Source organism: Phalacrocorax carbo, chromosome 7 (assembly GCF_963921805.1).
Source record: "Phalacrocorax carbo chromosome 7, bPhaCar2.1, whole genome shotgun sequence".
NCBI classification, from domain to species: Eukaryota; Metazoa; Chordata; class Aves; order Suliformes; family Phalacrocoracidae; genus Phalacrocorax; species Phalacrocorax carbo.
In genome coordinates this window covers 12,818,162-12,833,558 of record NC_087519.1, presented here as the reverse complement: position 1 = coordinate 12,833,558, position 15,397 = coordinate 12,818,162, and the positions used below count along the sequence as shown (strand labels likewise).

General features: G+C 38.4%; 1 protein-coding gene across 7 annotated transcripts in view; it reads left to right on the top strand.

Annotated features, from left to right (window-relative positions):
- The first annotated feature begins 1,074 nt into the window (after nt 1–1,074).
- The window catches only part of SLC12A1 (solute carrier family 12 member 1), a 52,905-nt gene continuing 38,582 nt past the window's right edge, over nt 1,075–15,397 (top strand). For 2 of the 7 annotated variants that reach the window (XM_064456373.1, XM_064456367.1), the window contains exons 1-4: nt 1,075–1,194; nt 4,201–4,796; nt 10,218–10,352; nt 10,560–10,635. In XM_064456373.1, the coding sequence (XP_064312443.1) occupies nt 4,386–4,796; nt 10,218–10,352; nt 10,560–10,635 (622 nt within the window). In that variant the 5' untranslated portion in view covers nt 1,075–1,194; nt 4,201–4,385. The other 5 variants (XM_064456370.1, XM_064456369.1, XM_064456372.1 and 2 more) reach the window with 5 other exon arrangements.

The following is a 15,397-nucleotide window of genomic DNA, read 5'->3' as shown; positions in this document are numbered from 1 at the left end:
GGCAGCCAGTGGAACAGCAGACCTCAAGTGACATTTGGAACATGAAATACTTGATTGTACACGGAAGGACATGAATCTCCTGTCTGAAGAATATAAGAGACGAACAGACAACACTAATCTACATTGGTCACTTGAATTATAAAACATAAACAATTTTGTGAATGGAAGAGCTTCTAAACTGCTTCAGATTCTGCATAAGAAAAAATGCCAGACCCTCAGAGATTCAGTATATTGCATTTATCCTCATTAATTTAACCACAGAATCAAAGGCAGATATCAATACACTGATCCATGTGATCTGTTAGTGCTGGATAGGATCATCCACTGCAGAGACCTGACACACTCATTCTTTTTACATACACCTAATCAGCACAGCTGAGCTCTGTGCTGTCAGGTTAGAGTGCTGAAGGTACTTAAGTTATCTGGGTTAAATATAACCTAGTTATCTCTAAACTACACAGCAAACACTGCAAACATACCCAAAGAACCCAAATACTGTCATCTTTTGTTCTTGACCCAATCTATCACTGGAAGCAATAATCAAATTCCATTATGATTACAAAGCTGCATCATTTCCTGCCTGCCCTTTGTTGCACCCTTAAAAAAGAAAGCAGTTGGCCTTCCCAGAAAGAATACACCACAGAACATAATTTTTCAAAAGTTTTGCTTAAATATACCAAGTAAAAGTTTGCACGGGGTTAGGAGCAAATGGTTCAAAAACGCGTGTAGGACAATGGGACCCACCAATGACTGATCCCGCTGACTTCATTGGAATCTCTTTGGCATAAAATGCGCTGAGCAGAAGCCTGAAATCTTGTTACCACTGTTACTATGTATGCAGAACTGAAAAATAGAGAGATGATGATCTGTGCACAGAATCAGGCATAGCTGGGAGGGAAATGGAGATAACAAAAGTATTTTCAGCCCCCCTTAGAAATTTTGCAATACCATAAACCCAGTAATTGTAATGGATAGGTACATTTGCTGGTTAATAGTTAACAAGCTAGAATGCTTCTTTAAATCACCATCTAGAAATGTTTTGAAAGAGAGGGATTGGATGGTCTATTCAGTATATTAAGCAGGAGAAAAATCTGGCCAATAAGGCAGAGTCTATAATGCCTCAAAGAGAGGGACACGCGACACATATGAATAAAAGAGGCAGATCATCCTCCCCTAAAAACACAGGATTGAACGGTAAGTTAAATTATCCTGAATAAGGTAAACTTGATTATTTATGTGTAATGCTAGAATACGAAACACAAAATTAACAGCAAATAACAGTTGAAAGACCTCTGGAAATACACTGTGAAAATCAAAGTATTATTTTCAAGACGGCAAAAAGGTAAGAGACTTTTATTTTCCCAGCAAAATAATAATATTATGGAAATAAGACAGTGAGATTACAGAATCATTTTACTTGGTAGCAAAAGTCTCACTGTCGTCAAAGAATCAGGATTTCATTCAGTCATGGAGATGGAAACAAACCTAGTTTCACTGACCTTAATTACAAAAGATTTGTTTCTGCTCCTTCATGCCTGAAGATGAAACACTCCCTTACAACTTTAAAAGGCTGAAGGAAGCAGAGTACTATCTATGATCAGAAATGTGTAGTAATAGTAGTAATAATAATATTGATCACCCAAACCCAGTAGAAGTAAACTAAACTAAATAAATGCAAAAGGTTGCTGTGAGGCTTACAAAACATTAAGCAGGAAAACCAACATAAATATGAGGGGGTTATAAAGTGGTATCATAGCAAAGATGTGCCACGAGAATATTTTCTATAGCTGATGGAAGAAGTGAGAAAATGCGCTTTAGCATATGAGCGGGGTCTGTGTGGGAAAGCGGAGGTGAGAAGCAAAGTGTACGGCTATCATATGTTTACCTCTCTATGGGCTGCCACTCAGAGGGACTTAGACAGACTGGAGGCATGGGCCAACAGGAATCTCATGACATTCAACAGGACAAATGCAAATCCTGCACCTCGGACAGACTAAACCCTTGCACTCTACAGGCTGGGGCCTCACTGGCAGGGAGCAACTCTTCTGGAAGGGACCCGGTGAGCAGCAGGCTACAGTGGAGTCAGCACCATGTCCTGGGAGCAATGAAGGTGAACAGTGTCCTGGACTGTGTTAACAGGACTGTAGCCAGTAGATCAAGCAGAATGCTCATACCCCTCTGTTCAGCACTCATCAGACTGCACCTGGAACCCAGTTTCTAAGTTTGTCTACCTGTCGCCCTCACCTGCCCCTGTAAGAAAGATGGTGATAAACTTGTCTGTGTGTGATGGAGGGCCACCAAGATGGTCAGGGGTATGAGTATTTGCCCTATAAGGAAACAGGGCTTGTTTAACCAGAAGAGGAGGCATTAGGGGAACCTAGGCAGCCTCCCCATTACTTATGAGGAGGTTACTGACAAGGCAGAGTCATGCTCTTTACTGAGGTGCACAACAGGAGAGTGAGAGATGATAGAGTAGCACATGGAAAGTTCCAACAGGATATACAGGAAACAAACCACTATGAGGACAATTAAGTACTACAATAGGCTTACAAGGCAGGTTGTGGAATTTGTCCTTGGAGAATGTTGAGACCCGACTGGTGAAAGCCCTAAGTAACCTGATATATATTCAATGTTCCCTCTGCTTTGAGTGTGAGGTTGGACTGGATAAACTCACAAGGTTCTTCCAACCTGCGTGATTTTATGACTTGCTACTATTTCTTTCAATTAATCTTTAGGGGTGTTTTGAATGTACAAATGTAAAATTGAGTGTAAAATTCTATGAATCTTCCAATGCCTAGGACTGTTAATATTTCTCCATAATTACTACTTTACCATAGTCATTTATTTCCTTCATCATAATTTAGGAAACCCAATGTTATTTTTGGATCTGTTTCAATTATCTATTTATTCCTTCATATTACATTAATTTTGTTTACATAGAATAATAATAATTTGCTATATCTGAATTGCCTGCTCATAAATTGTCACTATCCCAGAACTACTGAAAACCTAAAGCCTAGCTTTTGTAGTTAATTTTTTAAAAAATGTCTTTGATTCAAGCTTTTAATGCAAATTTAATTCTAGACTATGAGAGAAATACACATGGTATCCTAATACTTGAGTGGAATGTAAACAGTAAATGGATTTAATGCAATCTTGTGTTACATCCCTTGTACTGCCTACATTTTCACTGGCTTCAAGTAAACACTGCATTATTAAAAGAAATATTGAGAAATATATTTGAAAAACAATTTTAGGTACTTAGAATCTGATCCAAAGCCCATTTTATATAGATGGTGTCGCAAATCCTGATTTAAGATCCCGCTGACTATGCCAGTTTGTCGTGAATGGGTGATTTAGATTGCTTAAAGAATCACTGTCAAAGGTACTAGCAAAAAGTGGTTTTAATATGATGCTGTAAAAGTGTGACATAACAAAGTTCGATGGCAAGGTTCACTCTTACTGTATGGCACAATCATTTGAACAAAGATTCAAAACTACCAAGGCACAAATCAAAGTTACCAAACTACAAGGTTATGCGCGATATCATTCACTTACCAAAGATCTGCTGTTGGTAAAAGGTCTCTCTGCCTCGAGGAGCAGCCTTGAGGAGTGTCCCAGCTCAAGGGGGGGATCACCACCATGCAGCCAGGCTACTTAGCTGGGAGAGCTCAAAGAAGGCTTGCTTAGGCTGTCGTATTTATGGAATAAAGTGGTTGGCTTGTAGTCAAATTACGGGTGATGGAGAAGGTATTCGTGAGACTCCTTGCATCCACAACTTTCTTTGTTCCGTGATAAATGAGTCTTGGAAAAGCCACCTGCTATTCATGTGTTAATCGCATGATTGGTGTTCCAAGCTCATATGCATCGATGCTCACTGTGTCACCCTGATCCTTTGTGGGTTTTCAGATAACAGATTGAAACTAGAGGAGTTCACGGCCTGGCTATGGCTTAGGTCTTTACCTCATCTGGAGCCTGCACCAAACTACCGCTAGTTTGGTTAAGGGGTCAAGTGCATCCATCACAGATGGAAACATGCCCACAAAGCCCGTCTTTGACTCAACTGTTTTTTTACTCAACAAGTTGTAGGATGACAATCTCATGGATATTTGGGGTGGGGAGGGGAAGAGGTTATGGTGGAAAATTTATCTAATTATGCAAGTTAATAGAAATGTTTTATTTACTTTTTTTTAATGGCAGAAATGCAGTAGACAACATTAGGAAGACTGCTTCAAGAGTTCAAGAAAAATTTCTCAGAACTTTGTACTCTAAAAGCAAAGATTTCATATGCAACAGCACTAAACCCTTTGCTGTAGCTGCAACTAACTAGCTGCAGCCACAGAAGAGAAACGGATCAGTGACCTAAGTCTACAGCAACCTTGAAGATGTCAATGAATAATTCACCAAATGTATTCTTGGATCCAAATGCAAATCGGTTTCAAGTTAACATAATTAATGAAAGCCATGACAACAATGAAACATCCCAAGAGGATGTGGGCTCTGACCCACCACATTATGAAGAAACATCTTTTACTGATGAAGCACATAACAGACTGAGAATCAGTTACAGACAAGGAAAAAGAGATTTGTATGACAATTTCCTTCAAAATGGGGAGAAAACAGAAGCTAGTTTACATCCCTATGATACTCACACTAAAATGTATTATCTACAGACTTTTGGCCATAACACAGTGGACCCAGTTCCCAAAATTGATTATTATAGAAACACTGGCAGTGTCAGTGGGAATAAGCTCAGCAGACCAAGCTTATTAGAAATTCATGAACAACTGGCAAAGGTAAGTGGAAAGGAAAGACACAAATTTTCTCTATCCCGTTTCCAGGCTGTTAATTCTGTTTATTAATATTAGAAAGTTCATAAATTCATGGACCTTGCCCAAGAGAGAAAGTACAAGTAATCACTTACCATATTTCCTTTGGTAGCTGAGCAGAGATTTTTATTAAAAGGTAATAGTAATGTACTTAATTAGCAGAAAAACATAGTTTAGTCTTTTCTAAAGTATCAAACTACTGAATCTCTTCTGTTTCACTTAAGAGTTATGACAGCAGACGTTGAACGTCAATTCAAAATGTAACCAAGTTATACTATTCACATTTATTTTAAACTTGAATTTAACGTCAATGCATAACTGAGTTACACAGATTCCTCTGTTGTATTCATTAATATATATAAGTATTACAAAAACCATTATGTGCAATAAATGCAATTTCATCTAATCAGAAATCCAAAGCACTACCTATTTATTGCTGTAACAAACCATTCAAACAGCAAGAAAGAATCCAGAACAAGAATGCTGAGGTTGAGGTGTTTGCTCAGTAGAGGGATAGCAGACAACAGTTTTCAGGTACTGATTCAGTGAATTAATTTAGGCCTTCATGCTCATTATGTCAATGAATTTGGAGAGAATCTGAAAAGCCTATTGAATGACTACATGGAAAGCATTTATAAAGGAATACTTTGGCTAAATTCCTCCTAATTTATCACATAGAAGAGATGTTTAGACTTTGCTCGTGTAACAGATGGGACTGTATCCATGTAAAATATGCTTACAGAGAGAACTACTAAACACAATACAACGAGGTAACCTGCCTTTGAAAGATTTTCTAGGGCTGTTTCTCCTCTCCCCTTCTGAGTGGACCTACTTTTGGTTAACACAATGTAGGTGTTTACTATTGATACATATGACCAATGGATTTTATGGAAAAAACTTCCCCTTAGCAGTCTCTTCCTGTTTGCTCCATTTTTTTCCCCACATAGGCAGTACAGTTAAATGAATAATAAAATACCAAAACATGCCCTTTATCATGATAATCCTCACTTTTGTCACCCTCTATGGCTACTTGCCACAAGAATATACATTGGTCAGGTATAATCTTTTGGGGTTTATACATTCAAAACTTCCACAGGACAGAATTTGAGAGGTTGGTAATATTCTCAGATACCAGATTTTCGCTAACTTCTGTGTTATTGCCTCAGATAGGTAGTATTCTGCTCTCTATTCCCCTACCTAGATCTTTTAAGGCTTAACTTCCTTATTTGGAAGAATCAGCTCCATGCGAAATAAATAGTGTGGAAAGCTGTAATGAGAACTTCCGGGGACAAGAACAACTAGATTAAGCACTTTGAAACAGTTAAACTATTTAAAAACCTACTGCAAAACAGTGGAATAATATGATACTCTAGTGACTCTGGTAAAATTAGGTTCTTCCCCCTTAAGCTGCAATACCAAGTTCTCTGTAAAAAAACAGAGGAGACACAGGATACACCTACTTACAGATTTAAAATCAAACCTTTTTTGAGGTTCTTAGTTGTGCACTTGTCAGGGCAGGGCTGGAAAGAGATGGATCACCTCTACACTCAGTCTCAGACTAGAAGTTTGACATGCAGCAAAACCCCCTATTCTTTTTTTTGTGTTGGGCAATAGTGAAATGAGACATCTGCAGAGAAAAAAGGCTTGCATCACCATTCTGCTCAGTTTTACATACTTCTGAGGTCTGAATAATTTGGACAAGCATCTGATATTTGGATGCTTGTCCAGATCTTAGTCAAACTCCAGGTCTCTGGAGATTCACCTGTCCTAAGGAGGATTAATATGAAGTAATGAAATCGAGCAAAAAAATAGCCATTAAGAAATTAGGACCTGACTCTTTAGGATCTTATTAGAACATCTTCCTGGTTTTGGCCTGACTTGTTTAAATTAAGGTCTCCACAGACCTCCATAAAATGGCTTACATAGAAAGGAAAAACAGGTTACCTGGGTGATCATTTACTTCCAAAAATGAATGCAAAGTGGATGTGAAGAAGAATAATATGAATTTGGTATCCCTACTCATTTGCAGATATGTAAGCTGCTACTCAAGGGACTAATCGTGTTTCCATACCCAGAAGAAGCTTCCTCTTACAGAAATAATTTACTTCAGTAGTGGCCAGAGAGGAGAAAAATAGTGTACTGGTTTTGAACATAATGCCGAATGAACATGTACTGAACATTAGCATATTAAGGGATTTTCAGTTTTGACCATTACCAGAAAATTCAAGGGTTTTTCTGTTGCTTCTCACAATGGTTTGTTTATTTTAAACAAAATTAGATACATTTGTTTAGGGTTTTTTAAGGCTTTCACTTAGAGAAGATTAAAAAGCAGGCAGATTCCATCCCAGAACAAAATGAAGGGAAAATTGCTTCACAGGTTGGGACTGTTAGGGAAAAGAGCATCATCTAGTTTGGTCGTTCCCAGGTTTCTTCCAGTATCCAGCTTACAGAAGGATAGTCTTACGTGTCTCAAAATAGGAAGGTGAATGTCAGAGGTAATGGGATTTTTGTTACACTGGCAACCTGCTGTGCCGTTATGTGAGGAGTTGTGGCCCTGGCCTGGGAGCCACTAACCACAGCACTGGAACAAACAAGCCACCATTAGCATGGCTGGAGTCTATTCCTGGCTGTGCGTGCCATGGACTCGCTCTGTGACCTTGGACAAATCACTTCTGTCTACAGAGCTTATTCTGAAGAATAAACAAGCACAAGCTCACCAAATAGTTGATTAGTAAGGAGTAGAATTAAGATGGTATGAAAAGGCTGAGCTCCTATCAGGAGGCAAAAGCAGTACCTGCAGCTGGATGGAGTGCCTGTCCACCAGCCCCTGCGTAGAGCAGGCTCTCTAGCTGTCACTAAGGAGGGGATGGAATGCCACACTGAGTGTGTACAGGGGTTAGACTAATAGCCCAAGAAGCAGTTCTGGAGAAGATGCTTTATTCCTTTTTACTTTAACACTAAAATCTGGGCTTGCCATACCATACCATAGCACAAGGGAATCCCACCCCCGTCACCCCTAGCTTTTTTGAAACTCAAATTGTTGAAGACGACTATCCTGTCAAAGCCTGACGCCAGATTCTGATAAGAAGTGACATATGTTTGACTTCAGATTTCTAAACATCACATAAGCATTCCCATTGTGCTTTGATGCTGGGCTTAACATCAGAAGATAAATATTAATATTTAATAAACTTTTTTAAATATGTAATTTTTCAAATGTCAGAATGTAAGGCAGGCTGAAAGGAACTTCAAATATCTAGTTCTCACACTGCTGGAGTCAAATGTGTATCATCTTTTAGCAAGACGTGTCAGTTTTTGCACACATTAAGCCACAAAACGCCAATTAGATCCCTAAAAAATAGTTTAAGTGCTATTTCACAGCTGATGGCTGGTGATAATTACTTGGGCTTAATATCTACCCTACATAAAAAATCATCTAACCTTTCTTCATCTTGGCTATTCTCCACACTTGTTACGGAGACTTGATGAGCCCATCATCTTTAGCCCCAGGAGAGATGAAGACTACACTGTTCTGAAACAAGGAAAGGAATTTTTATTTTTTTTTTAAAAAGCAGTTAACTTTTTATTTTGGTACCTTTTCAAAATGTTCTGTCACTTTTATTCCACATCCTTAATGCATGAGTAGCACAGGTGGAGCTGCTTGGTAAATAACCAATCATTCACTAAAGCACACCAATTTAAAATGCATTTATGGAAGGTTTAAGGCCATAATTTATGATAATGGCATAGAGAGCACAAATTAATTCAAAGTAAATAGGAAACAACTTGTTTCCAGTACAAAGACCAAACCCTTTTATTTTTTTGTCTTTGAAATTCTAACCTCTGTAGCAAAAAAACCCTCATAATATTCTGCTGATCCTCCTTAACTTACTTTTATAATTTAATATATTTTGAGCAAACACAGTCATTATTTTAGGGTAAGAATTGTCAGAATTATCTAAGTAACTCAGGAGCTCAAAGTCACAGGCTTTCAATAGATCTTGTATTCCCATTTGACTTTGGGCTAAAAGGGTCATAGGCACTAAGTTTAATCCATGTCAAAATGTATTATCCAGTCACTTATTTCTCATCTGTGAGCACAATCCTGGATTTACTGTGTCAAAGGCATTCTACAACCTTGCATCATAGTGACTAGAGGCCCCATCCATGAGGGGGGAGACCAACCATTAGCATAAGCATCATATACAGTTGGTCTTTATGTCTATTTTGTATTTCTTTGTTGGGTTTTTTTAAGTCCATGAACAAAATACAGAAACAGCCTTGAAGCTTAAGCAAGATGAAAAACCTCATATCCTTCACAGAATCACAGATGTTTCCCCTCCTTGACATGTTTAGCTAATCCGGAAATATCTTTGTCTCCCTCCAAATGCTAAACACATCCTTAGCCCTCTCCAGAAGTGGCACATGCTCCTGACCCTCCGCCAGGCTATAGCAAGGTGCATGGTCCTTCCTGAATGTCTTTGCAGAGGACCCAGACAATACCTGGCAATAGTTGACCTAGTGCCAATTCCTTGCAAAACCAGTCAGAACTTTCTGTTAAAAAAAAATAAAATTAAAAAGAAACATAGCAGCAATTGCATCGAATATAAACTTCAGTACCACGACTAATTCCTGTTCAACTCACAAGAAACAAATCATGGTGCTAAATTGCCTCAAAGATTCTGAGCAAAAGAGCTGAAGAGATAAAATACAGATTTATGCTGGTAACTGGATGTGAACAACCTAAACCTCTGGGCTACTTTTTCTGGTTACACCACAAATATGGCAATTCCTAATCTTATCTACTATGGTTATACCAGAGGTGGTTAAACTACAGAAAGGATTATTCATTTATTGCATCACTTACTACATTTCACTGGCATGTCTCAGACTGTTTTCAAGAAAATGTTACCCATTTGCTGCTGCAATTATATTTGTAATTTATGCAACAGAAAACACCAGAGTTCATCACGTAACTTTGCCATGCAGCACTCAGCTAGGTCTCTTTTCACTAGTAAGCAACTATCTCTGTTTCTACACTTAGCATTATTCATAAATTGTTGCAGCAGCATGTAGAGACCAACCATGAGACCCTTATTACGTTAGGTGCTCTACTAACATATCAACACAACATATATGTTGAATACAGTTTACAGTAGAAACCATTTAGTATCCGATAATAATGTATTTACTCTGCTTAAGCGATACTTTCATCTCTTCTCACTGTTAGCCTGCCTGCTGATGCCTGGTGTGAGCAGAATATTGCTCTACTCCAGAGACAGTAAGACCTGATCTTCTTTGGAATTCCTTTATTCGATGTCTCTCTTATGGAGCCAGGTGTCCTCTGGTTGGCACAAAAATGTATTTGTTTTCTGTGTGATCTTTCAGAACATAGCTGTGAGCACCGGCTCAGTCGAGAGAGTGGCTAATGGAGAAAGCACCACTGGAGATGAGACAGCAGTCAGCAAGGAAGAAGAAAACAAAACAGGATTTGTCAAGTTTGGATGGGTGAAAGGAGTGCTGGTGAGAAACTTATCCGCATTTCTAAAAAAATTAAAAAGAAAAGAAAAAGTTCTGTAGCACTAAGGTCTTTTAAGAAGCAAGAGAGGGAGGTGGACTTGAGGGATGTTTGGGGTGCTTTTTAAAAGCCTGCAATGGACATTATCACCCTTCTGGTTGTTAACACTGTTCAACATTGCACTAATGCAGTATTTTTTGTTTAAAACCTAGGTAAGATGTATGCTTAATATCTGGGGTGTGATGCTCTTTATTCGACTTTCCTGGATTGTAGGTCAAGCAGGAATTGGTATGTATCTTATTTAATATAATTTTCAACAGTGAAAGGGATAAAGAGGATAAACTATACATGATCTTGATTAATATATAATCTGAGATATGATTTGCATGTTGAACTAAATAATGTTTTCAAATGCTTGCCAGGGTAAAAGATGTTAATCCTCCAAACTATTGGAATTTTCCAGACTCGCAGCCAAATTACTGCTTAGAGGAATAGATCTGTTAACTATGCATATGATCATCACATTTGAATATTGCTAAGCTTTAGTGAAATTTGTATTTAGATCCTGTAACAGATGTAAACTTCATGATTTGGGCCAATTTCTAATATGTGCATACAGAGTTAACCTTTAAGAGTTCACACTTTGCTTATCTGTGAATCCCAAACCTTGTCATCTACATATTAAAAACAACACTCTTCGCACTTCTCTGCAAAGATGAAAACAGAAGTGGAAGGAGGTCTCATCTCATCAGGATTTTGTTATTTTTAACTACAGCACAGCACTAGATACTAGTGTACTATGAAACACTAAGTTTTAAAAACTCTGCTATAGCTTTCATAAATTAACTAAGTATACTTCATTGTGTGCTGTATCTTTGCTTCTTCATTGTGCAATTTAATTAATCCAAATCCCAGGTCCCAGTCCCTGGGAGACTAGGCCCCGAGGCCTCTGTCCAGCATATTCTTGAGTGTTCAATGAAACCAGTGCAAGAGAAAAGCACTCACAACACTGAAAGAACCTCCATCAACTAGAACGGTAGCTCAGTAAGGTGCAATGTATGAGTAGTTGTGTGATACAACTTCCTTCTTAGAGCTGCTGCTCTAGAAATGTGAACTGCAATGGCAGTGTCACTCTGTGTTACACGATCATACAGTCTCGAATAATGGGGCCCTAATCTTTGACTGGCGCCCAGATGTCATAAAAACCAGCAATCCAAAGGGTGGATGGCACATATTCCAGTTTGGATTCTCACAGAATGGAAATATTAAGTAGATACAAACTGGAGTCCAAACTCTGGCCTTAGGGTATCAACTCTCCTGGTCTTGGATAATACTCGGTGCTCACATTCAGACTGAATATAATTCACTTTTGTTAATAGAAGTGAAATGAAACAGTAAATCAAAATACCTCCAAAATTTTGCATGGTTGACACGTCATTTGCAACAAATCAGAGTAACTTCACAGAAGTTTCACTTCAGCAAGACTGAGCTTCTAAAACAGGGAGAAAGAAATCAAATACTCTTATTAAGAAAAAAATCCAGCCACAAACTTACAGAGACACAAATAGAAAAAAAGAAAAAAAAAGTTCCAGAACTAAGCGGAAGAACTTTACCTACTTTTGCAGTGCTCCATGCATGGCTCTAGCACTGTGCCTGACAAAGGGGTACTTGCTGACTTTATGATGCATACCAAATGAGAGCGTACAGCCCAGGGCACTCATAAGTATATGCCTTGCCATGAAAATTCTGCATCTTAATATTGCTGAGACTTTGCTCTGGGGTTTCATGCAAAATTAGTTTTTAAGGGCAGTTTAGTAACTTATTGAGATCATCAAGAAGTATTACTTTGTTTTGAGGTGTGAGAATAGCCATAGGCAAGAGTAATTCATTCTAGAACAACTTACTTAGCAGCCATATGCCTGGGTTTCAATCTAAACTTTAATCAGATTTTAACATTAATTTGCACGAACATCAGTTATAGCCTTTCTCCTTTCACATTTAATTTTACCATTTTAATTCATTGACAAGCAAACCCTCCTTTCTTATGGTTTATTGCTCTGCTGTTGCTTTTTAAAATTGCATGCCTTATGTAAGGAGGTTAGTTTTACTCCTGAAAATGAGACATCAAATTCCATTTGAATAATTTCTCAAAGCATTTTCTGAATGCAATGAGCTTTAAGTCCCTAGCCAAGCTGCTTAAGGAGAACAGTGATGGAAGCTCATCATCACCAAGGCTCAGGGATTTCACTGGGTACTGCTACTAACATAGAAATTAAATGAGTCAGTTAAACCACCATCTGGGCACCATTTATATCCCCATCATTAGGGGGCCAAAGAGAGAAACCCCAATTATTTCCATATCCTGATAGGCTGTCTTGGGCAAAAGCTCTTACAGGGAAAAAAATAACTTTCCAACAAGGTTCTCTGTTTATCATCAGCTGGGAAAAAAAGGACAGGATGGTTCTGAACAAGGTTCCAGGTCCAAAACTAGTCTGGTATTTCCACCTAAGAGCTGGGGACCCTCCAAAGTCTGTATTTGTACCTATACATGGAATGGTTAGCCAAAGGCAGGGGAAAACACCAAGTTTATGTTAACTGAAAATCCAGCCCCGAACATTACAACTATGTTACATTACAGTATATTACAGTGATGTTTTTGCTGAGTCACTTTATTTTATGCAGTTTTCTTCTTAAGTGTTAAAATATTTTTTTAAAATTAACATTAAAGCCCTCCCAAGCAGCTATTACTTATTGAATAAATATCTGACCCTGTTTATCATATACATGTTAACAACACGAATTGTGAAATGCAATAGAAAATCCTGGGGAAATTCCATTTAAGATGCACTTACCAAATAATTTTAAAACTATTTTAAGAATAACATGTCTAACTTATTCAAGAGTTAACAGTTGATTAGAAGTCATATTCAGCTACTTCTCAGGCACAAGATTTGCATGGTTTAACAATATCCTTCTTTGTAACAGTAGCTGACCAAAAGGAATGACCATTTGGATTTTTTTAATACAGACCTGCATACACAATAGATGCATGACTAGTTATAGTAAGAGTTCAGAAATTAGTAGGATAAATATGATTTATCAGAGGCTTCAATCACTTTAAATATCCTACACTATGTTATATATAATTTATATCTCACACGTTACATTGCTCTGTCTTAAAGGATTGTGATAACATGGCTATAATTTAAGCAGCAAATAACATTCATTCATAGTTTGGATGTCTATAACCATCCCATACGAACTGAGGTCAGGAATCTGACTGGGAAGCCAAAAGGTAGAAATGCAGCAGATAAATCAATACGATTGTAGTACTTCTAGCTGGATGTCAGTTGTATGGTCCAAGTTTCAATTTGGACAAGCCCTGGTCAATAAATACTGCTACAAGCAATGTATAATCTTCAGTTCCACACTGAAGACCTAGGTACCTTATGGAAATAAGAAAGCTATTGCATAAGCATTATCAAGTTCAGATAAAACTAAGAAGTGATTTCATCTTTGGCACGAAACTGTTTGTTTTGGTTTTTTGGGGGGTAGGGGTTGTTTTTTTGTTGGGGTTTTGTTTTGGTGGTTTTGTATTGTGGTGTTGTGTTTTTTGGTTGTTGTGGTTTTTTTTTTGTCAGGTTTCTTCCCCTCCTCTCATAGGTACAAATGGAAATAGAAGCAATAAAGTTGAGAGAAAACTGTCATATTATTTTTTTACCTGACTTGAAACAAGAAGGTATTCTGGAACTACAGAGCCAAACTCTTCTTGGTAGTGCCACAAAAATGTAACAGAAGAAATGGCCACAATAGTAGCTTGGGAGGTCCAGTTTGCACACAAATAAAAACTTTTACACTGGACAGGCAGTCTAGCCCTGGAACGTATCTGAAGAGGCTGTGGGATCTTTGTCCATGGAGGTTTTCAAGACCTAGCTAGACAAAGCCATCACTGATTTAATCCTGTGCTGGCAATAGTTCCGCTGTGACTGGGAGGCTGAGCTACAGACCTTAAGTCGTCACTTCCAACTAATGTTTCTATGATTCTAAATCATACTAGGCACATCCTACTCACATAGTTTCTAGTTTCTAGCACAGTTTCACAAAGTTAACAGAAACCTGACCATATAGCCAAAGACTGGAAACATACTCTGCCTTCAGTGTCTTTTTACACCCAGTTCACCTATCACTAATCACCTATCACTGATGTTTGATTATTTCTGTTTAATTATACAATTTGTGGTATCAGCTAAAAAAATAAAAAATATTCTAAGTTCACTTACAGGTCATCTGTTAAAGTAAACAGCATTTAAAACACAATATCCATCCCACTCTACTCAGCTCTTGTCAGGCCACACCTGGAGTACTGTGTACAGTTCTGGTCCCCACTATACAAAAAGGATGTGGACAGGCTGGAAGGGGTCCAGAGAAGGGCCACCAAGATGGTCAAAGGACTGGGAAGCCTGCCATATGAGGATAGGCTGGGAGAGCTGGGTTTGTTCAGCCTTGAGAAAAGGAGGCTTAGAGGGAATCTCACCCACCACCACGTACCAGTACTTAAGGGGTAGCTACAAAGAAGATGGAGACTCCCTTTTTACAAGGAGTCACATGGAGAGGACAAGGGGGAATGGACACAAGTTGCTTTTGGGGAGATTCTGACTGGACACCAGAGGGAAATTCTTCATAGTGAGAACAGTCAACCATTGGAATAATCTCCCCAGGGAAGTGGTTGACTCGGCCATGTTGGACACTTTTAAGATTTGTCTGGACAAGGTGCTGGGCCATCTTGTCTAGCCTGTGCTCTTCCTAGAAAGGTTGGACTAGATGATCGCAGAGGTCCCTTCCAACCTGAGATTCTGTAATATTCCATTTTGAAACATTTTGTCTTGTGTTAAACTATTTTTTGCAGGGAAAGAGGGAGATGAGGAGAGAGTGGGGAAGCATAGCACTTGATAGCTTGGCAAATATGGATATAGAAGGCTTGCTCTCAGGTCTTGTCTCTCTACCTGGTAGACTCTTTGTCCTGGTGTACTATAAAACTATACAGTCAGTC